Genomic DNA, 24689 nt, shown 5'->3' with positions numbered 1-24689 from the left:
GGAGTGTACTGCTGGGACACAAAGGACGTCTCCCACAGAGGGCCACTTCTCCAAGGTCAAAAAATGTAACTAACTTACCTAAAAATACAAATAGAAAGATAGACAATATGAGGCAGCAGAGGAATATCTGCTAGGCCAAGGCACAAGATAAAATCCCAGAAGAAATAAGTGATGAGGAGATAGGCAATTTGTCCGAGAAAAAATTTTAAGTAATGATGGTGAAGATGTTCAGAGAACTCAAGAGAAGTATAGAACTTAGAGCGAAGTTTTTAGCAAAGAGTTGGAAAATACAAAGAATACCCAAACAGAGTTGAAAAATAAAATCACTGAAATGAATAATACACTAGAAGGAACCAATAATAGACTACATGAGGCAGAAGAATAAATGGATCAGTGAGCTAGAAGACAGATTAGTGGAAATCACTACTGCAGAACAGAAAAAAAAAAAAGAATTAAAGAAATGAGGATAGTTTAAGAGAACTCTGACACAACTTGAAGCACATAATATTTGCATTATAGGGGCCCCAGAAAGAGAAGAGGGAGAGAAAGGACCTGATACAATTTTTGAAGAGATAATAACCAAAAACTTCCCCAGCTTGGGAAAGGAAACAGCCATCCAAGTCCAGGAAGCTCTGAGTTCCACACAGAATCAACCCAAAGAATAACACACCAAAGCACATAGTAATTAAATTGACAAAAATTAAGGATAAGAAGAAAACATAAAGTCAGCAAGAGAAAAGCAACAAATAACATACAAGGGAGCTCCCATAAAGTTATCAGCTGATTTTTCAGCAGAAACTCTACAGGCCAGAAAGGAGTGGCATGATACATTTAAAGTGATGAAAGGAGAAAACTTACAACCAAGAATACTCTATCCAGCAAGGCTCTCATTCAGATTTGATGAAGAAATCAAAAGCTTCACAGATAAACAAAAGCTAAAAGAATTCAGCACCACCAAACCAGCTTTACAACAAATGTTAAAGGAATTTGCCTAGTCATCAAACCATAAGAAAAGAGAACAAAAAGAAGAAAGAAAAGACCTACAAAAGACTGCTTGGGCAATTCAGTGTCATTTATGGTTCCATATAAATTTTGGAATTGTTTGTTCTGGTTCTGTGAAAAATGTTGTGAGTATTTTGACAGGGTTTGCATTGGATCTGCAGATTGCTTTGGGTAGTATGGCCATTTTGATAATGTTGATTTTTCCAATCCAAGAGCACAAGATATCTTTCCATTTCTTGTATCATCTTCAATTTCCTTCATCAATGTTTTACAGTTTTCCGAGTATAGGTAACCTCCTTGATTACGTTTATTTGTAGGTATTTTGTTTTTGATGCAATGGAAATGTTTATGCAGTTATAAAATTCTGATTTTTGAAGTGAAAAAAAAAGTGAATGAAAGGCTGCAAATGGCAAAATATACTTTTTTTGTGGGTGAGTTGTGTTCCATTGCATATATGTGCTACATCTTCTTTATCCATTCATCTATTTATGTGCACTTAGGATGCCTCTGTATCTTGGCAATAATAAATAATGTTGCTGTTAATAACGGAGTGTATGTATCTTTTTGAATTAAAGTTTTTATTTTTCTTGGATATATGCCCAGGAGTGGAACTGCTGGGCTATATGGTGGTTCTATTTTTAGGTCTTTGAGAAACCTCCATATTGTTTTCCACATCGGCTGCACCAGTTTGCATTCCCACCAACAGTGTACCGGGGTTCCCTTTACTCCACATCCTTGCCAACATTTGTTATTTGTGTTCTTTTTGATGAAGGCCATTCTGACAGGTGTGAGATGATGTCTCATTGTGATTTTGATTCACATTTTCCTGGTATTAGTGATGTTGAGCAACTTTTCATGTTCCTGTTGGCCATCTGCATTTCCTCTTTTGGAAAAATGTCTGTTCAGTTCTTCTGCCCCATATTTTAAATGGGCTGTTTCTTTCTTTGCTTGCTTGCTTTTTAACTGAAGTAAATTGATTTAAAATGTTTTAGTTTCTGGTGCATAGCATGGATAGAATTGGAGGGCATTATGCTGAGTGAAATAAGTCAAACAGAAAGACAAATACTGTAAAATATCACATGTGGAATCTAAAAAAATACAACAAACTAGTGAATATAACAGAAGAGAAATGGACTCTCTACAGATGTAGAGAAGGAACTAGCAGTTACCAGTGGGGAGATGAAAGGGGAGGGACAAGATGAAGTGGAGGACTAAGAGGTACAAGCTATCAGGTATAAAATAAGCTATAAGGATGTATTGTACAACATGGAGAATATGGCCAGTATTTTATAATAACTATAAATGGAGTATAACCTTTAAAAATTTGTGAATCACTGTATTATATACCTGTAACATAATATTGCACATCAACTATACTTCAATTTTAAAAATATGATATTATAAAATAGATACATAAATAAAAAACGATTTAAAAATAAATTACAGGTTGAGATAATAGGAAGGTTTCCTAATTTATCAGAAGATTAGTTCTTTCTCAGTGTTCTGAGTATGTATCATAAAGCAAAATAAAATAAGTGGCACCTTCCTTCATGACACTGAAATGCTTAAGGTGTCATGTTTTCCATTCAAATAAAAAAGATAAAGAAAATACAATTTTAAATACTTATTTATTCCCTTTCAATAGACATAACATTCATAGTGGAAGCATTTTGGCCTTTGGAATATGAAGGACCACAGATGGGTGTAATGCGTTGAGGGATGGGAAAATAAGACTAAGAGCTATCTTTTTAGTTCAGAGTTCAGGTAAGAAAATGTGATTTAGGTTTTAGGATAAGATGATGTTAATGATGATGGAATAATTGGTTTAAGAACCATGTAAACATCTGACTGTTCCTTTGAGGATTGAAAGATACCAGTTATCTGTCCTACTCACTACCACCCTCCAAAACTTCTCAAAACTCCTTTGCTGTTTTCCTCCGCAATTCCAGGTAATAACTGAGACAAAAGTGGAATTTCCTCATTTCCTAGGAAAGAGCCAAAAATATCTTCAGACAGGGAACAGGAAGCACAAAAATATCTCTCAGGAGAACACCAATTGTTTAGAGATTTCTAGCTTGTGTTTGGAGCTCCTGCAGGGGTGCTCAGAGTACCAGCCAGCTGCTCTGTGCAATCAGCAACATGCACTGGCCCTGAGGCAAGTGTGTGTAACACTGAGAAATTGCCTAGAAGGCACTGATTTGAACAAGATTTTGGGCAACATTTTGGAGACCTGTCATGATTTAGAATACCATCTCAAAAGCCCTCAGCATCATTGTTCTCAAATATTTCGAGCAGAAAATTCCTTTTTTTCCCCAGGAAAATCTCATGTATAATTCAACTATAAAACAGATAAAAAAGAAGATGCACTGGTTGAAGGAAGCATAGCCCCAACTTCTTGCTGCTTATCCTCCCTCCCCTCAAGTTATACCTGAGGCATTTCCACGAAGCCTCAGCTTGAAAGCCACTGATTTAATAGGTCTTGTGTTAAAAGGTCTCTTTTTCCCATGATGTAATACATTTTTACAAACATCAGCAACACTTGTGACTTCTCTGTTATCCTTGCTCTCCAAACATGGCAAATCATCTTGATAGAATCTCTGCAATGACCCAGTGTCTGTTCTCTCCTTTCCAGACCATGGCCACTATGTGAATCCGGGACAATTACCAGTACAATGATATAAATTACCTTGATTCCAGGCTTTCTGCTGCCTACTGCCCATTCCATCTGATAGCCTGTTTCCGCATTAATATTGATGAAGAATTCTAATTGAGCTTCTTTTCTGCTCTGAAATCTTCAGTGGCTCCTTGTTGTCTAGTCCCACCAACTAGGACTATATCCCTTTCCAGAAGAAACCCTGTGATTTTTGTCTTTATTTGTCTTATTCCCTCAGCTTGAATTTTTCTCAGTCTTAAAGATTCCACTCAAATGGCACCTCTTCCATGAAGTCACTTGTGAACTGCCCACCGAGAGAACATTCCTTCTAAACCCCGTAAGAGTTTTTATAACATACCAACTTAGTTGTATTACTGTTAGTTGTATTACTTGTTTTATCTCTTTAATGATGTTTTACTCATCTTTGTAGTGTACATGGAACTTGCTGAGGTAGTGGGGACCTTTTTAAAATAAGAGAATAAAGATACTAATGCTGATCAATCAGAAAGTATCCCTGGACACCTAAGGAAGACAGGGTGTTAATATAGGGCCCAACATACTATTTTCCATATTTCAAAATATCTAATAAAAATTAATTGTGACATACTTATAAAAATGTACAACTAAAATGAAATGCTAAATTTTGTGTTTGTTTTTGGCTGAAAATACAGGATGATAACACTGATTATTTTACTTTATAATAAGCTCTCTTTTGTTGTTATAAAGTACTTCATTAAAAAATGAGTTACTGATTAACATACTTGGTAGGTGTTATGGACTCAGTTATGTCCTCTCCTCCCCCCAAATTCATGTGTTGAAGCTCTGTGCTCAATGTGAGTGATGTGAGTGTATTTGGAGGTAGAGCCTGTATGGAGGTAATAAAGGTTAAGTGAGACCACAAGGGTAAGGCCTTAATCTGCTAGAACTGGTGTCTTGATAAAAGAGGGAGAGATCTCTGTCTTTCTTTCTGCATGTGCACAGAAAAAAAAAAAAAAGGCCATGTGAGGACTCAGAGAGAGAATGGCCATCTACAAACCAGGAAGAGAGCTCACATCAGAAACCAACCCTGATAGCAACTTGAATCCAGACATCTAGCCTCCAGAACAGTGAGAAAGTAAATTTCTGTTGTTTAAGTCTCCCAGTCGGTGGTATTTTGTTATTGCAGCCCTAGCAAACTAATACAGTAAGCAAAACCTTTCAAAACCTGAAGCTAGAGAAATAGGAGAAACAGTAGAGATTCTTGGGTATGACCACCTTGGGGACCACTGCTATAACACTTTCCCTTTTCCTAGGTACCAGTGGTGACTGCTACCACACCTACCCTCCTAGTCCAGGAGAGCAGGGCCTACCCAGGTCTGCTCCAGATGGAATCATTGGTGCCTTTCCTGATGCCTTGCTCAGCTCTTAATCACTGTGCCCTTAATGATTAACTCAACTTCTATCAGACATGCTTTTATATAGTGCTTGAAAAATTCTAGTTAAGAAGCTAACAGCCTATGTGTCTTTTAGGTCTGACTTGAATCCTTTCTGTTGCTAAACTCCCTTTCTTTCCATATTGTCATTTATAGAGAAAGAATTTAAAAGACAAATTGTTTCTAAACCTTCACTCAGTTTTCCTATTATTGACACACTTTGTCTAATCATTTCCCCCGAGGGCCGGATTTTACTACAGTTCAAGTTCTTTCTTTAGCCTTCTATCAAGTTCTTTTAAGTTGTAGGTCCCTAATGTAAACTAAAGATTCCACTAAATGACTAATGCTTAGCATAGCTGGAGATACATAAATATATACACATTCAGATATTATGTCAGTCTTTATGCCTGTTATGTCTAAAGAGGAACCTCCCATTGTTACTGAAATGATAGAGTGAGTTTACTCTAGACCTTAAAAAACAAGTCAAAGTGTAAACATACGACTAATTTAAATGTTTTTTAATAGACTCATCAACTACTAAGACTACTCTGGCATTCCTGTATGATACTGGGAACCCTTGTTAGCTGAGCTATTGTAAGGCATTCTGAGATTTAGAAACAGATGTTAGAGGGTCATTTACAGGTCAGAGCTTAAGAGTTTGGAGCCAGATTCCCTAAACTGTGACCGTGGGTAAGTTACTAAGCTTCTATGACTCAGTTTCCTCATCTGTAGAATTGTGCTAACAGTAGTGCCTTCATTACTTAATGAGCAATAAATGAATTAAGAATACATATAAAGTGCCTTGAACAATGCCTAGGATACAGCAAATACTAATCAAGTGCTTAGGAATTAAAACTAAAAGGATGACAGCTGTCCTGTCAGGCTGTTATAAAATAATAAAAGGGCCCCTTTTAGGACTGAGGCTGTGTGAAGGAGACCTGGAGTCTGCCAGGAGAATGGGGACAACCATTCTTGATGCAGAAAGAGGCAGAGACCCTGTCTCCAGAGGACTTTCCTTCAACTGTTAACCCTCTCAAAAAGTACAGCCTGAGGACTAGCCTTGGGAATTTTCATTCTGGAGAACTAGCTCTTCCGTATCTTTCATCATTATCTTTCTAGTTTAGATCACGGACCACACTCCTCACTCCCCGAAGACACATTATCGTGAATTAGAAAACCTCGTTAGCAAGAGAAACAATCCCACTGTTTCCTAAGAGTCTAGCAACACCCAATTTTCAAGAAAATTTCACAAGTAAATTTTTCCCATCTCCACTCCCTTTCTCTCAAGGACAGAGTCTCCAGTAGTCCTGTTTCTAGGCTGTAGGAGGGGGTAGGAAACCTTCCCTACCATTTCATATCTTTCTTTAAATCCCTTTCCTGAACACCTAACTATGTGCAGGCCATGGTTTCAGGAAGTGATGTTCCCCTCTCAGCTCCTCCAGATACCTTGAAACAGCACTTTGCTTTGAAGCTTGTTTGTTACTCTAAAGTGTACCTTTTCAGGCCAGGAGCTAGTACCTGAGTGGGCCTTTGAGCTCTCTCATTGGCCCCACATAGCCATGATTGGTTTTGTATTTTAGGCTTTTCTATAATTAAGTCAAAACGCTACCCTTTTCTGGATTCGCAATTTCCCCAAGTCCATTAAAATTCAAGCCCAGCTGCATTTTAGAGGCTAGAGCTTCTCATACTTTAATATGCATATGAACAGCCTAGGGGTCTGGTGAAAATGCAGATTCTGATTCTGCAGTGGGACCTGAGAGTCTGCATCCCCAACACGGGCCTGCGTGCTGCTGGTGTTGCTGTCCTTGGGGCCACACTTTGAGTCTCTATGATTTAGACCCCTCCTCCTGACAGCCGTTCACACGCCAGGGCAGGTGCCCTCGCACACTGGCAATTCTGGCTTTCAGAGAGGTCCTTGAAAATATCTGCTTCCAAATGTTGCGTTCTGCCCAATGTATAGCAGGCTATCAAATTAAGACTTCCTTTCTACCTTGCCATGAAGCCTCAGTTGGTAGTGGTATTATGTCTATTGTAATGCAGTGATTTCAGTGATGTTTAAAATGAATCAGTAATCCCTCACTGGCTCCTCCTTCCTTTTGCCTGGAGTAAAAATACATTCTCTCCGGAATCCCTGTCATATGCCACTTAAGCACTAGGAGATGCTTGGACGTGTAGTTCTCCATGTCCCTCATCTCGTCCATTGTCATCCTTCTTGTTTCTCCATGTGGAGCTTCATGTTTAAAGTCACCCTGAAGAGTCTGAATAGGGCAGGTGGCAACACTCAGGAACCCTGGTGTGGGAGACTGTTAACATTATTGGACACACTTAGGTATCTGCAGCTGATACTGGCTGGAAAGCCTCCTGGGTGTGTCGCCTTGGAAAGGCTCATGTCCATGGCTGGGTCAGTGCTCTGTCCTGCAAAAACCATCCTCAGCCCTGCCCCTGGAGTTGTGAGGGGGAAAAAGGACTCTATCAAAGTAGCCCCACCCAACCCTCTTCACCAGATCAGGACTTGTGTTTCCTTCAGGCTCTAGACTCCTAAATCTTGAGGTTCTAACTAGGACATCAGCTGTGACTCTGAATGATTTTGTCCCTTAAGTCAAGTTTCCTTTAACTAGTTTAAAATTTGATCTAGTTATTAGATAATTATAGAACTTTGTTACTAGAGGTAACCTTAATTTTGTTTTGTTATTTTCAAGCTGTAGAAATTGAGGCCCCAGTAGATGAAGGGACTTGCCTAGGTTCCTTTAACTGGTAAGGGTGATCTGGTTGTTAATGGCATGGCCAAGAATCAGAATAGTTTCAGACACACAGTCCACTGCTTGTCCCACTCCACTCAATTCTATGAGACTCTCCTACTGATATTCAGCTTAAGGATAAATAGAAACAATAAAGAATAAAGTGAATAATAGTATGTTAGAAGTAAATAATTTTCTCTTAAATATATATATGTGTGTGTATATATATATGTATATGTATATATATGTGTGTATGTGTGTGTGTGTGTGTATATATATATATATATATATATATAAAATACATATTCACTTAATGATTCCCAGCTCTAAAGCTAAGGACTATTAAGTTCATTGAAACAATTTGAAAGAACATAAACCTGAAAGTCAGAAGACATAGTTCCTGGCACTGTTGTTAGTAAGTTTTGTGTCCTTGAGTGAAGCACCCCAGCTCCTCTGAGACTCAGTTTACTGAACTACAAAATGAGAGGGTTGAATGTCTAAATTCCCTTTCTAGATCTAACATTCTATGATCCCTTTGATTTTATGGTTCCCATTGCAAGGTATAATAGAATTATACATCCAATAATAACCACCCACTGGCTCTGCATTCAAACAGTATCCTTTATGCTGAATTCTGTGCTGCAATAGAGACTTTAGGGCTTGTCTCTGATGGGTGGAATTTCAGGGTGTCTGCTGGCATTGATCATGACAGACAACAATTCCAAGAGAAGAATACAGAATGAGGCAATTACTCAGGCACCACAAAGAAACACTGGCCCATCTCCAGGCATTCAGACTCTGTTCATTCTCCAAGTAACAGGCATTTAGCACCTCACCTGTGACCTGGGGATTGACAGAATCACAGACGATGGAACTGCTCTGCTGCTCCCAGGACTCATAGCATATCAGCAGGAAGAGAAGTTACACTTAGGACATGCTCAGCTTGTCAGGTTATATCACTGTTCATCAAAGATAAACACACACACACACACACACACACACACACACACACTGTAGCTGTCAACCTTGAAAAGCACTGTGGAATAAATCTGCAGAAGAAGAGGCCAGCCATGATTTAAAGTTTGAGACCCTGAATTTGTGCTGGTTCTTGCTGTGATTCTAGATGGTTCCACACCCCTGGCATTTGAGCCTTCTGCTGGTGTCCATATTATGCATTCCCTTGGGTTGACATTTGGCTTTACAGAGCTGCTTTTCACTTTGTAAATAGACAATAGTATTGCATATAACAGTCACGTCTGAGGCAAGTTTTAGTGAAGACATCTTTGATCTCTAGATTTCCTTTAAAGTAATCAAGCCACTCCATGTAGTGGAGGGCATAATTTCAAAATAAATACTAATATACAAAGTCTGCACTGTGCTCAAGGCTCTTTTTAGCTGCAGTATGTAGCATGGATCACTGCCCCAGTCTCCGAGAGACTTGTGCTAATGCAGCTGTTAACATTATGGGATTTCTCCAACTTGTCGGTTCTCATGGAGTCATAAACGTTGATACTTCACTCCATTTAGGTAAACACTAGATCTCCAGCTTCCAGGAAAACACAACACACAAACTAAGACATTCCTGGAAGTAAAAAGAGGGTCATCTTGCCTGGTATTCAAAGTAATCTGACCACCTCTCTCTCCTTTTTAAAAAAAAAAAAAACAGAATTTGTTTCTTTATATATTTTTTTCTTTATGCAGAGGATTTGGGCTTGAGTATGGACATTTTCCCACTACCATTCAGCCTCAGAATGCTGTTTTCCCAAGTTTCTCATGATAAAAAAGACTCAGAGTCAGAGCTGAACTGCTGGCAGCTGAATTTCATTAAGACTTTGATGGGAAACTTAAGTTGGAATTACAAACATCTGTGGTTAAACTTCCCTTTAGTAAACCATTTCCCAGAATTTAACTTTACCACACTAGGAGCAAAAAGAAAAACAGTTGAAAAGAGAATGATGCTCTTTGGCAAATGCTGGAGTAGATATTAAATATCCTTCTATGTGATCACTATATCTCAAGTCAAGTAGCAGATTACTTGTTTTAGAAAACACATAACTAATTGTTTGGAAATGCTAAGTTTTGGAACTCAGAGCATGGACTGGTGATCTAATTTTAATGGTTTTTAATCAATCAAATGTCTCAAAATTATGTCCGGCCATCATTATATTTATACATTTACTTTGAGCAAGGAAAAACCCTACAGGAGAGGAGTGTTTTTGGTGTTATAGATGTCAAGAAATTTGAGAATTTAATTGTGAAAGGAAAAAAAAAGATAATAGTCCTTGAAATATCAAAAGTGTTTGGTTTTCTGCTTAGCTTTTTTGGGGATTTGGAAAAATTCATTCATTTTTCTTAACTGCTCAGATTATCCTATTGCTGGAAAAAGGTTAAGTATAAAGAGCCATTAGGGATACATAGATTATAAAAATTAAACTAGTCTCCTTTTTTTCCAATGTTGGATAATCAGCAAATATGTAAGCAAAAGTGGAAAGCAATCAAATTTACAGAATAAGTAAAAATTTAGATGCAAATAAATTGATATTATAAATCTTAACTTGCAGGTAGATAATGACAGTGGAAGAAAGAGGGTGAGGGAGAAGGAATAGAAGAGAGAATGAGGGCAGACTTTGAGATAGGCAGCTTATACATATTATTTCACTGAAATTTCACAAATATCTTGTAAGGCAAATACATTGTATTTTTACTGTCAAACAAAACAAGCCTCTGAAAGATGAACTCATTTGCCTAAAGTCAAACAGCTAGAAGGTAGAGGAGCTGGATTCATAACACATCTGTCTGGCTAGATGCCCACATTGTGCCTTTGATGAAAGGTGAATTTCAAATGTTGTAAAGCAGAGACTGCAAATAAACAGTCCTTAGGCTGAATTGGGCCACCAAATGAATTTCCCACAGGGCATTAAAAAAGAAGAGTCAGCAGTTTCACTTAAGAATCCGGATTCTGTCTTCTCTTCAAAAAACAGAAGACATGGCAACACTGAGAGGTGGGTGCCCTCTGGAAAAGGCATCCCTTCCTCTGCTATTGCTTGGGCCCCACCACTCACGGGATGTGTTCCTTTCACTGCCCAGTTATTTTTGGTTGGCCTCTATAAAAACCTGAGTTTTAAAACTTTCTTTGTGCCATAGGATCAGGACTTCCACTTCTGGTTATATACCTAAGAGAACTAAAAACAGGGACTCAACAAGATACTTGTAGACCAATGTTCATAGCAGCACTATTCATGGAAGCCAAAATGTAGAAACAACTCAATGTCCACTGGCAGGTAAATGGATAAACAAAATGTGATATGTACATACAACAGAATATTACTCAGCCTTAAAAAGGAATGCAGTTTGGACACATGCTAAAACATGGATGAACCTTGAAGACATTATGCTAAATAAAATAAGCCAGGTACAAAAGAACAAATATTGTAGATTTCACTTATGTGAGATACCTAGAGTTGTCAAATTCATAGAAACAGAGTAGAGTGGCAGTTGTCAGGGTCTGGGGAAAAGGCTAATGGGAGTTATTGTTGAATGTTTATTGAGTTTCAGTTTGGGGAGGTGAAAAAGTTTTGGAGATGGATGGTGATGATGGTGATAGATGGTGAACATACCTAATGCTATTTAAAATGGTTAAAATAATAAATTTTATGTTATGTATACTTGACCACAGTTTTTTAAAAAATGTTTCTTCTGGTTAAATCAGAGAACTCTGGAATTATAGTAAATGGACTTCTCTATTTTCCAGAAATTTTATATTAAATTCTATAAGATAGGTCATGTATTTCTGTGGGTGCTGCTGTTTTGAATTCTGCTCCAATTAATCTAATGTAGACCATAGCATCATGCAGAGGAAACATACTAGACTATACTTCTAAAAGAAAAATAGGATGCAAGAAAATGCTACATTAAAAAAAAAAAAAAGACATCTATCAATGAGAGCCAGTAATATGCTAGGAAAAGAGAAAGCAATTTGGAAACCTTGGGCAAAGTACTTACCATCTCCAAACATTAATTTTCTTATTTGTAAAGTGGGTATAATTTTCACTATTGAATGTTAAGTAACATAACTTCATGGAACATAATAGAATCAACAAGTGTTAATTTTTTCTTTCCTATGTGAGTCTTTTATGAAGAAGTAGTTTTTAGACTGGGACAGGGGAGGGGGAGTTATCTAAATTCTTTGGTAATCCTAAAATTTCATGCAATTTATGCTACTCTTCTAGCAAGCACTGCATAAATGGTCTTTGAACAGTATTTTATCTGTCATCATTTTAAGAAATTCCTAAACTTTGACTAAAATTATTCCTACAGATAATTCTATTTACCTAACCACGTTTTCCTAGATATTCTTGCACAGTCAAGTTACATTCATAATCTCCTTCCTAGCTATGATACTTACCAGGCAGGGTGCCTGGGCAAATGTTCTGTGCCTCAGTTTCCACATTTGCAAAATGAGATAGTAACTATACCAGTCCCATTGAGCTGTCTTGACGGTTAAAGGAAATAACTCATGGAAGGTGCTTAGAACAGTGTCTGGCACATGGTAAATACTCAATGAGTGTCAGCTTTAAGCCATGCTATTATTATTACTGCTACTGCTACTGCTACTGCTACTGCTACTATATTCCAGTCCTTCTAAAATAATGTTTCCCAGGAACCTTCTTTGGTATTTAGTGAGTACGTATTTTTGCCCTACTGGCCTAGCTCAGGAGTAATACTTTTTCCACATTATCCCCAAGGCACTTAGCTGGTAGCCACTCTTATAGAACATTAATTCATTCTGCTTTATATAGTGGTTCTGAATATGTATTTCTATCTTAGATTGTTTACGCCTTGAGGATAAGGATGTGACTCTGCCTTCTTTCTGTCCCTCCTGCCACCTGTTTTTGCTCTGTACGTAGTAGGATTTTCATTGGATGATAATAAGTAAATGAAATAATGACTGCATGCTGGGGTGGGGAGTGAGGGCATATTACCTACTGCACAGCAGTAGAACAGCAGTACAGAATGATGGCCCAGGGCAGTGACTGGAGGTCTTAATGTGAGTCTACAGGACCTTTTACAAAGGGAGCAAGGTAAGGAAAAGAAAAGCAGAAGGAGAAAGAGATCTAAGCTGTCTTTTAATAAACATACTGTAATCCTTCAGTGGAAGAGCACCTAACTACTTGCGTGGGATCACAGATCAACCATGAAAAGAGTCTAGAAGAAGAGTCCCTCAGAATTAGTCTAGTTCTTGGTACTTTTTTTTAACAGCAAGTTTATCTAGTGTGAGATACACTTGTACATGTGGTTCATGGGGCACTAATTTTTTTTGGAGGGAAACTAAGACCAGCATCAGCAAAACCCAGAATAGCCAGTCCAGTTACCAGGAGATAAACTCTTGTTTTATCCTCTCAGGGAAGTTTGCTCAATATTGTCAGTTATTCCCCTTATTTTCTCAATAATCTACCAAAGGCAGTAACAGCACTGTCGCTCTTCACTGCCTCCCACTTTGTCCTTCCAGCAGAGTTCTCCGCTCTCCTGAGTCTCTGAGTGGTTTCTTCCTAGCCATGAAGAATATAGACAAACAGATGTGGCAATATTAAGTAAAATAGCACCATAAAATAAATTTATGAGAAATATTCCCAACTAAGGTTTTCTTTTAATCAACCTCTAACCTAGTGTTCTTGACCTTGTTTATAACTCCTTCTTTTTGATAGACAAGAATGTCACTCTTCCCAAGGACACTCTGATACCCTCTCCTGGAGGACTGTTCCCATCTCCATCCCTGTACCCCCTTCAGTTCTTCTGCTTCTCCATACTGATCAAGAAGACTTCTGCCTAGTTTCACTTGCTATAGTTTCACTTTCTTTTCTTAAATGTGAAATATTAGAATGCTAAACATACTTTTTGAAACTAGGTTCCCCTTTGCCCACCCCCGCCTACTGAGAATCATTGTTCTTACCATTCTATCACAAATAATGGACTCAGTGGATTATCTGCTTACAAGAAAGCAGATGGTGGGAAAATTCTACCAATGAGCACAGAGTTACCCATGGATGCTCCTCTTTTGCAATTCTTTGCATCCTGGGGGAAGCTAGTGCTTAATTTAGAAGGAAAGGAGGGGCTTTCTTCTTGGTCAGCCAGCACTCTCCATCCTTTCATTCAGTGCATATTTATTTGTTCCCCTTACTCAGAGTGCCCTAGTCTGTATTGAGGGTGGAGGGCTCAGGGGTTGAGAGGTTGCCAGTCCTACTATGGAGAAGCTTAGGAAAGCCTTAGGAAGATTGTCGGCCTAGCACCTCACACTGCTGCATGCTTGCTTAGTATTTTTCTTCCTTCCCTTTGAAGGAGAACTGAGGAATAATCATTCATATAAATCCAATTCAAATAAAATGAATGTATTTTTAGAATATCCTTCCATCCACCTCTGGACCTTCCCATGAATAATGAATATCTTATATGAGTTCATGTCCTCTTTCTTTCTAGATGAAAATACAACCTCCTGAACCAATTCAGTAGAGTGGTTGTACCATGTTATTAAATCTCAAGAATGTATTTGCTTTCAGGTCTCCTTGCTGGCTATAAAAAGCATGGGAAACCCAAATGGTGGGATCACCATGGGACCGCAGGCTGACTAGAGGCATTATGTGAAACTATGCAGTGGGAACATAATTACCCCAATCCCACCCTTTCTACATCATATACTTTGACCCTCCGGAATGACTAATAGTTTCTTTCTGTTTCTCTAAACCAAAAGCCTCAACGGACATTCTGAACCTATTAGTCTCTGACCGTATTACAAATTTAACTCACTACAGGGCATTCTTTCTGACTGGAAGGATACAGACAAGCAATATTAAGTAAAATAACACCATAAAAATAAAGTTCTGAGAAATATTCCCAAATAAGGGTTTTAATCTAATCATCCATGAATTTATACTATACCAAGCACTATGGTAAGCACTCTCTCTATGTATTTAACTAATTTCATCACAATAACTGTGTGAAATATGAAGTAGACATCAATAACTTCTTTAAGCCTCAGTTTGTTTATCTGCAAGTTGGGCCTCTGTAATTTGCCCAAGGTAAGGAGCAAATAAGTTGAAATTTAGACTTGGGACCATCAGACTGTAAAGCCTGCAACCTAAAACACTGCTGTGCTGCCTTCCTATTATTTCACTGAACATTTGGGTATATTAATAAATTGCTCAAGGTCTCAGCAATAAATTTAAGGCTCCCTAAAAATCAAATAATTATTTTCTTACTTTTTGTGAAATGAGAGTTACAAAAAGTTATGTGTGCCTGTCTCTTCCAAATTAGCAGATAAAGATACAGGATGCCCAGATAAATTTGAATTTCAGATAAACAATGAACAATTTTTTAGTATAAATACATCCCATGCAATATTTGAGACATAACCAAAAATCTTTTTTGTCATTTATCTGAAATTCAAATTTAATTTGGTGTCTTGTATTCTGTCTGGCAATCCTACTCTTAAGCATTTCATTCTGGGACTTTCCGTGTTCAAAGCAACAGGTGGAGATAATGCTTCTAGGGGGTTTAATTCCAAGCCTGTAGAGAAATGAATCTTTCCCGTTGCATGGAGTGTCTCCTGGTCTGGCTTCTCCCCTTGTCTGAGTACAAAGTTGACCCCCTTTCTCATGGAGATTATATTTCACACCACAATGGGAGGTTAGTGTCTCTGGCTCTACCCATCCTCCCCTCATCTGGGGGCATGGGTAGGGCTCCCTCCTGAAGAAGGACCATCTTCATGCATCTTATTTTATCAGTAATAATTAATAACTACAGTTATACTAACAATTAGTAGGATAATAACCATAATCCTGACTTCAGTGCTGTTAGAAATGGTATCAATTCACATAACTGCTTTGGTTCTATAGTTGTAAACATAGCTATAGGATATGTGTGTGGGGTGTGTGTGTGTGCGCGCGGTTGGTTCAACTGCTCTTTCCTTTCCCATGAACTTAGGTGACTTCATTTTCCTCCTACTTAGCATCTCCCACGTACTGGATGTGCTGTTGTCCATCTCGGCTCAGGCGGCTCTTAAATCACTTACTCTGGATTCATCCTCCTTTACTCAATTTCTACATTTTGCTTATGCTTGCTATTGTAAGGGGCTCAAACAGCAGCTCTTTGAATAAGCATACCATCAATAGCATATCCCCGTCATATTTATGTTTGGGATGGAGTTTAATTTTCATCATGATTTCTTGTTTCTGAAATCCAATGGTTCATGTCTCTTTTAGGTATCTGCTGTGCTGTAGCTTCCATAGTGCCCCATCTGCCTGACCCTCCCCTGTTGCAGAGGACCTTCTGTTTAATTTGTGGTGAAAGGATTGGTCCTGTAGTATTGATCCCACTGTCCTGACATCACAGAGGAGCAGGAAGCCCATGACAGGGCACACACATTATGCTGTGACTTCACAAAAATGACTCTACTGGGTCATACAAGTGGTGGAAAGTCACAAACATGCCACTACAGCCCCAGGTGAAAGTAGTGTGCCGACTCAGAGTATGCAGGATATATGCCCTTTTGTCAGCTTGAACAGGGACATATTCCAAAGCCTCAGCTCTCTACACAAAAAGTAAAACTCTATTTCAAGTTTCTGAACTAACCTGGTCCAGGTGAAACTCTCAAGGCAGGTGGGGAAGGGAAAGAGGAGGGGAGAGAGAGGAACATGAGTGTGGCACACACAGCGCCCAGGCACAGGTGCCCCAGCAGGGTGACAATGATAGGACACTGTACCTTGGCCGGAGGCGGCAGGCTTCCGGGAGCCACGCCAGGTTCGCTGGTCTCAGGCGGGTCCAGTCGGCCGACCGCTGAGCTCCCTTCAAAGTCAAAAGGAAAAGCACTGCCGTCCCCGGACGCCGCTCGGGAGCAGGCGGCGCCGCAGAGGAGCCACAGGGGCAGGACTGTGCACCAGGCTGAGCTCAAAGCCATCTCTCCGCTGACATCCGACAGGGCTCCTCCAGGGGCTCGGCCACTGCTGGTCCTCGCCGGTACCCCCTGTAGTGCGGCGGTGCCTCCCTTATTTTGCCTTCTCTGCGTCTGCAGTATCCAGATGTGGGAACTCAAGGCAGCCCACGGAGCAACTTAGTAGAAAAAGGGAGAGTCAGAGAGTAAGCCACAGCCTGTCTCCTCTCTCTCTCTCTCTCTCTCCCTCTCTCCCTCTCTCTCTCTCTCTCTCTCTCTCTCTCTCTCTCTCTCTCCCCTCCCTCCCCCCTCTCCCTCTCTTTCTTCTCCCTCTGTTGCCTCTCTCACTTTCTCTCTCTCTCCCCAGAGGCTCTGGCCGAAGAATGTACAGATGGATGGAGCTTAAAGCTGAGCATCAAAAGGCCGACAGGATTGGGATGAGCCCCAGGAGTGCCGGCTACCTCCTGTCCCTGCCGGTTTGGACTGAGGGCTGCACTGTCCTGGCTTCCTTCCTACACCCATTCTCACCACTCCCTTTTTACCTTCACTTCCAGACCCTCCCCCTCCAAGTTGGCCTTTCAGACACTGGCAGGGGCCTTTCCTTATGGCCTCCCCTCCCCTTTCAGTTTGGAGCCCCTCCAAGGGCCCCAGATGAATATTCAGCTTTTGTGATTGCTTCCTCACATCTCTTATTTATTTAGCCAAGGTGCCGGATGTCTTATCTATATTTATGTAGGTCTTTTATGTGGCCCCGCTAGTTTGCAGGAAGGTGGGTGGAAAAGGGATTCCCAGGCTGGAGCCGGAGGTGGATGCTCTCAGATGGCAGAGGGGGAGGGCACCCACTTTCTTCTGGTTTTCCAGAGACTAGCTGCTGCACTTTTTGTGCTCGTACCTTCGTGGAGACTGGCTGGCCACCCTCTTCCTCCCAACAGTCCTCATCCAAAGGCTTGGGAGAAGAATATCTTTCACTGCAGCACTGGGAAATGACTTCATTACTCAAATGCATGAACTTTTATTTACAAAGAACATCTTGTTTTCCTCCTAAAGAGGTGCTTTGTAAGGGGCCCAGAACAAGGCTTGCAGTGTATGAGCCTGTCAAATATACTGCCCACAGCCCCGACCTCTTCTTCTTGGCCTGTAATCTCATGCCTGCTACATCTGCCTGAGTCATGTAATCTTTCCAAGACTTCAGGGTGAAATTGGGCTACAATTATGCAGGACACCCATGTGGATGGGTCAATGGCCATTACAGCTGATAGGAAGTTTTGCATTCATTGGCTTCATAAGGAGCATTCCCACAAGACCCAAACATGGCTTAAAAAGGATTACATGAGACAACCATAGAATGACACCTAAGTAAGTTTCTAGGTGTTTGAAATCACCCACAATCATGCAGTAAAACATTTAAATAAAACCTATCATGAGCTCTATTTGATAGGACAAAAATCATTTTATCTGAAGATAAACAAAGAAGCCATTAATTTTGCACCTACCACATGTCAGATTCTCTGCATATGTTATTTGTAAACCTCACAGCATTCTTGCAAAATAGGACTATTATTTCTTTTTTATAGTAGAAAAAAGGGAGGTTCTGAGAGATTAGGACATTTGCCCAAGTCACACAGCTGGTAGAAAGCTGGATGCGGTCCTCACTGCTTCCAAAAGTATCTTCCACATCTACATCACCCTGAAACTCACAAAATAAAGGCTATAAATTCTGAGACAGAAGAGATGGTATTCCCATTCTTTTGGGTACCTCCTAGATGCCAAAAAGTTTGCATAAATTATTTCATTTGTTTCCATCTTCACTATAATCTCATGATAGGTATTGTTATATACATTTAGTAATGGGTAAGTGGTAAAAGTACTACTAAAACCCAGGCAAATCTGATGCTAAGGTCATTGATTTTAAATGGTAAAAATGGCGTGATGCAAAAGTGCCAAGGCTGGAAGAAGTAAAAAACTTTCATATATCCCAAAGTATCTAATATTTTTATTTTAAGATATAAAAATAGTAATGCAATGAACTGTTAAGCTAAATTATGATCATCTTCTTCCACATAAGCTGGTTAAACCACTAAATTAAGGAAAAGAACTTAAAAATTTATGTTTGGTTGAATTGGTTCTTCAAGAGACTTATATTGGGAAACAAGATGGCCAGACTCTGAAGAGGAAAAAATGATGCTCAGATATCCTGTTCTACTCTCACTTTAAAAGAATTTTAAGTAATAACAATTAATAATAATATATGTACACATCATATTCTGACTTCAAATATAAACCTCTTCAATATACAAAAACTGTTCACATTTGTTTTCTGAAGGATTATGTCCTGCTCCTCATTAACTGTCAAGTAATTGCACACTTTTTATTTGACCCAGAGCCTCTTCTCCCTTCTCACCAGGCGGTGTTCATGTTCTGTGAGAGGCTTGAGCAGTGAGGGTAGAACTGCATTTATCTGAGGACTATGAACTTTTTATTTTTGATTAAACATACGCTTCTAACTCTTCCTCTTTATCTTCTTTCTGTGGAGAATACTATTTCTGAGGCAAAACAGCATAATATAGAGGATCATGGGTTTTGTATGAAATAAAATGGAGCTCAAATCCTAAGTCTATTTACAGTAGTTCTGGGAGCTTGACAGAACTTAGTCTCTCTGAATGTCAGTTTTCTCCTCTGTAAGATGGGATAATGATGCCCTTTTCATGATTAATAAATGAAATAATGTAAATAAAGCATTAACACAGCCTGGCAGATAGTCAGTGCTCAATATATACTGTTTAACTCTACTGTATTTTTAAAGTCTTAAAAAAGAACAGAATTATTTTTAAAGAGGAAAAATAACTGTGTTTATTTATCCTGTGATTTGGGTAACCTCCCATTTGCTGAGAGTAGCCATTCACATTTCTGGCTGTTACTTGAGACTTCCATGCCTTAACCATAAATGAAGCAGTCGCGGGTCTTAGAGTAATACGGCTGGCAGGTGGGCAAGGAGGGGACCTGGCTGACTAATTTACAGCAAGATAGAAGGCAGTAGAACAAAGGGCGTCATCTCCTCACCAAAGGGCCACCCCAAGACTATCAAAGGCCCAAGTGTGGGAGGATTTGATTCCTGCTGAAATGACAACTGGGGAGTGTCTCCAGTATGGCTGCTTTCTTATCACGACCTTCCCTCTCTCCCTTTCCAGGCATTCACCAAGCGCTTTCATGTCTACTGTCTTCTTTGGGACACCCACCTGCCCCATGATGGAAGGCCTGCTGCTCCATCATCTCCAGTGCACAGAAGAAGCACAACGTTCAGAGAGGCTAAAGGTTAAATGGCAAGGACACTTAAGCCGGTTAGTGCAGAACAAGGGCCCCATGCCTTCTGACTCTCAGACCAATGCTTTCCCAACCAGACTAAGCTATTTTTAGTTCTGGCAGCAGCAGATCTGATGGTTTGGCAGCTTTATCAAGAAAGGGTTCTGGAATTCTCTTGAGTCCCTTGGTACAGTTATCAACAGATAAATATCAGGGCGCCCACTCCTTTTAGCACTTAGTTATTGGGCCTGTCCACAGTCTCCAAAGACCTAGTGAGGGTGTTGTTAATGCATCCCATGAGCCCTTCTGCAAATAGAAAGACACGTCAGATGCTATTTTGGGTTTTTAAGTGCTAATCTCGGACATAATTAGACAGAGGATTGTTGTGGGGACTGTGTACTAGTGACAACAATTTTATGATGAGATTGGTCGGAAGAGTATGAGCTAGTCCCTGCCATGAGGTCTCTGATAATCAAGTGGCAGGAAGGTGAGAGAGAGATGGGGTCTTTCTCTCTGCTCACTCTCCTCTCCTCTCTGCCTATGCGTCTCCTCTGCGAATGACTCTTGTGGAAGTTCAGGCCCCGTGAACCACTAGGAAAGGATGGGGCCAGAGTCATTCATAGAAGAGACACAAGGCCAGAGGGGAGAAGAGTGTGAGCAGAGAGAGAGAGAGACCCCCATCTCCCATTTTAACTTCCTGCCAGTTGACGGTCAGTTAAAAACCTCATGGCAGGGGGCTGCTTGTGCTTGCTTCTCTGACCATTCTTGTCATTAAATTGTGGTCATTTTTTTCTTAAGTTAAGAAGTTTCAGCCCAGGAATGACATGCTCATATTGGCATTTAAAGAATTTAATGTACTCAATGTAATAACTGCAGTAAAATTGGAAAGTACAGGTGTCAAACAGGAAGGAAATGATGGTCAGTAGGAATCGTGCCACTCTGGGGCAATGACTGACAACACTGAAAATGTTTGGGTGTAAATACCTTTAGGCTTCTGTTATATCTATATTACTGGATTCCATCTATTTTTATATTCTATGTAGTCCATTATATATATACTGTATGTAAAATATATTTTAATATATGTCCATTTTATAGATTCAATCTATTTTTTCTTACAAAAATGAATCAAACTATGTATATATATGTATATATATATATTTAACTTTTTGTCCGTGTCACTGTAACTCCAGTGTTTTTATTATTACTGTGTATAGCTCACAGTGTTCAGATGTGCATTTTGGGAGGATTGGCTAGTGTGGATGAGGGCAGCCTGAGAGACCAGTAGGAGGCTGGGAAGCCCTTTCTTCTTGCCCTGACTCTGTAAGCCCCAAGGGCAGAGACTCTACCCATGAAGAAGGGGCTCAGAGAGCACTTGGGAGTGACAATGGCAATGAGGGCGTCCTGATCCAAGTGGTTCGGCCTGATGGAGGAAGGAGTGAAACCAACAGATGAGACAGAACAGTCCTAATAAGGATTATCAAGCACCTCAGCTGTGGCCTTCCTTAGGTCTGCTGGAATAATTACTTCATCAGGCTAAAGGGAAGTGGTGGATGCTCTGCAGTAATGTAATCAACAAAGAATGGAGGCGTCAACATCCGTTAACTCAGTGACGGGATCAATAGAAAGTAGGAGCACCTGGAACTTGATAAAGAAATGACTCAATTAAGGAGAACTGGGCAACACTCAAGAGAGGAGGTCTGAGAAACTGGGTTTTTGTGTCCCTGCACACACTGCACCTCCAGCACCACAAAGGGAAGAGAAGATTCCTTAAGAGAAGGATTTCTGTCACGATTGTGGGTGTATAAACAGGGCGGAGGGTTAAAATATGTTCTAACCTGCTTTGTGTGAGCAGCTGCAGAAACCAGACTGTAAGATGCTAGCTCAAAAGCTCTATAATTTGCCCTGTATCCCTTGCATTATCCTCTAGAAAGCACATGCTGGACATGCTCACCTTGGGGAATCAGCTGACTTTGGGAAAAATATTTCAGAAATAGGAACACATAACTTTAACAATGCCTAAAATTTGCATGGTGCTTTACAGTTTGGAACTGTAGTAGTTACTGCTCCTCTTACAAGTGAGAAACTGATCTGGTACTAAAAAATTCAAATGTACAGAATCTGACCTTTAGAAGAAAGATTCTTAAGTCACTGCCACCACATCCCTTAGGTAGTCTACAGCCCCTGAATATTTAACATTCTAAATAAGATTTACTTATCACCTATTCATTCAACAAATTTCTTTTTAGTGTCTACCTAGCAAGTGGCACCTCTCTAGGCTCTGGGATGGAGTAAAGGAGAAATCAGATCAAAATTTCTGCCTCCATGAAATTTACATTCATGAGGCAAGGGTAGGAGAAAGAGAATAAACAATCAAGCAAGAGAAGTACATATGCGTGGAATACATTATGTCAAATGGAAGTACAATGGAGAAAAAAAGTGCTTTAGGATACAGTGGAAGCTGCAGGGGGCGAAGGAGCTAGCCTTGTTGAGAAAGAGGCTACAATGAAGTGATGGAGGCAAAGAGTAGTTGGAAGTAAAGTCAGAAATGCAGGGAGCTGTGTGTGGTGGATTATGTAGGACTTTGAGATTATTGTAAAGACTCTGGCTTCTGCTATGAGTAAGATGGGAAGTATTTGAAGGTTCTGTGCTCATAAGTGATATGATTTGACTTAGTTTGCCATGTGGGAGATAGACTATAGGGAAGGAGTTGAGGGAGGAAGCAGGGAGATCAGAGGTTCTTGCAATAATATAGGGGAGAGATAATGGTAGCTTGGTCCACAATGTTAGCCTTAGATGTGAGAAGTCTTCAGATTCTGGATTTGCCATTACTTACATGGGAAGGAGAATTGGAGGTACAAGTTGGCAATGGAGATGTTGAAGAATTTAGTTTAGGGAAATGTTTTTTTTAGATGCCTCTTCGATCAGATTCTTAAACTGTATTCATTTCTCTTTTTAAAGACTTTTTAAAAAATTTATTGAAGTATAGTCAGTTTACAATGTGTCAATTTCTGTTCAGCATAGCATAACGTTTCAAAGACTTATGTTTAAAACATAATAAATTCATAATACATAATGCATAATCTACAAACTGTTTATTTATTTGGGATCTACAAGGAACTGTGGATAATATTATGGATAATACTATGGGACAACCTTATAGTCTAGTTAGGGAGGTTTGTAGCATATAGGTAATAGCAGTACCTATAGTTCAAGTCAATAGGTGGTCAAGCAGGGGACAAATCCATTGCTCTTGGGAGTTAAAGCAGAAAGGGAACCCTTTGAGCCCAGTGAGAAGAGATTCTATTCTAGGTTGGAGCTGGATTACACACAGGTGTAGTAATTAGGTATGGGAAGACAGGTAGGGGAGGGGCATGGAGAAGGGAATTTCAGGCAATTGGAACAGCGTAGACACAGGCATAGGACTGAAAAAAAAAACATGCACGTTTAAGCAAGGGCGAGGACAAGGGCAGATTGGCTGAAGCATTGTGGAAAATTCATCTGGGTGAATAATGGGAGGTAATATGGAATAAATAGGTATGGGCTGGATTACTAGTTTACTACTAGAAAAGAGAGAGGATCACAAGGGAGTTAAGAAAGGTTAATCAGATAACCATGTGGAGAGTACACTGAAGTGGAGAGATTGGAGCCTGGGGGACCAGTTGGGAGATTGTTACAATAACAGTCTAGACCTCAGGTTACAAACACAGAATAATGCATGTGAACCGTTACTGTGTTTCTCACACACATCTCCCCATCCCTGGGCCAATCCAGTTGCGTCACAGACCCCTCAATTTGTAAAACCAGTATTTCCTTGAAACTGAGTTGAATTTTAGCTTGATTGGATTCAGCACCCCCATCCCCACTCCTCCTCCCTCCCCCAGAGGGGACAGATAGGCCAGGAAAGAAAGCAACATTTGATACTTGTCTTTCCCAGCCAATACACACCATCATGAGCTTGCCAAGCCACAACATGTTCTTCTCTGCCAGTGGAAGGTGTTGCTTGACAGTGATTCCTTGAGATAGTTTCTATCCATCATATACTTCATCCTTTAGTAAAGGTCATTAATTACTGGCCCTGCGTCTACTTTGACTATTTTGACTACTTCCAAATAAAACACTAATGGTTTTTCTCCTTCTTCTCTCTCATTCTTGCTTCAATTTCTTCTCCTTTTTTGTCCTTGTTTTCTCAAAAGTCCCACACTTATAATTATATTTATCTCAAGCTAAGGACATAACATATTTCTTTCATTTAATAAAAAGATAATCTTTCCTATTAAGTCATTTCCCAAGTCCTCTTCACTTTTTAGTAATTAAAAAGGATTATGTGTGTGTATATATACTAAAAACAAACAATTATGATATTTGGGATTGTAGTTCATGCAGTTCTTACTAATTAAAGTGACCCATCAACACAGGTTCTCACCTTTAAGTACAGCCACGTTATTCTATGGGGATTTCTAGACTTGTTCTCACTGTAATATCACTGGAACCCTAGAGCTACTGATGAGAACTCTAGCAGACATTAGGAGAGCTCTTGGTAATTACTCTGATTTTCTGTGGAGCATTCACACCTCCCTAACATAGTACCTGTGCTAGTGTCTCATTGCTCTAGGGGTGGGACATTTGATTCAGATCTAAATGAATCAGTGGAATCCCAT

The 24689-nt window shown here is 39.8% G+C and overlaps 1 protein-coding gene across 6 annotated transcripts in view; it reads right to left on the bottom strand.

Moving 5' to 3' along the window:
• Positions 1 to 24689, bottom strand: part of LAMA4 (laminin subunit alpha 4) — a 163952-nt gene that overhangs the window by 124899 nt on the left and 14364 nt on the right. For 2 of the 6 annotated variants that reach the window (XM_064486762.1, XM_064486758.1), the window contains exon 2: positions 16561 to 16907. In XM_064486762.1, coding sequence (XP_064342832.1) covers positions 16561 to 16755 — 195 coding nt within the window. In that variant the 5' untranslated portion in view covers positions 16756 to 16907. Of the gene's footprint in view, positions 1 to 16560; positions 17005 to 17076; positions 17240 to 17270; positions 17292 to 24689 lie in introns of those variants that run through there. The other 4 variants (XM_064486759.1, XM_031456180.2, XM_064486760.1 and 1 more) reach the window with 4 other exon arrangements.

Source organism: Camelus dromedarius, chromosome 6 (assembly GCF_036321535.1).
Source record: "Camelus dromedarius isolate mCamDro1 chromosome 6, mCamDro1.pat, whole genome shotgun sequence".
NCBI lineage: Eukaryota > Metazoa > Chordata > Mammalia > Artiodactyla > Camelidae > Camelus > Camelus dromedarius.
This window is presented reverse-complemented; position numbering and strand designations above follow the sequence as displayed.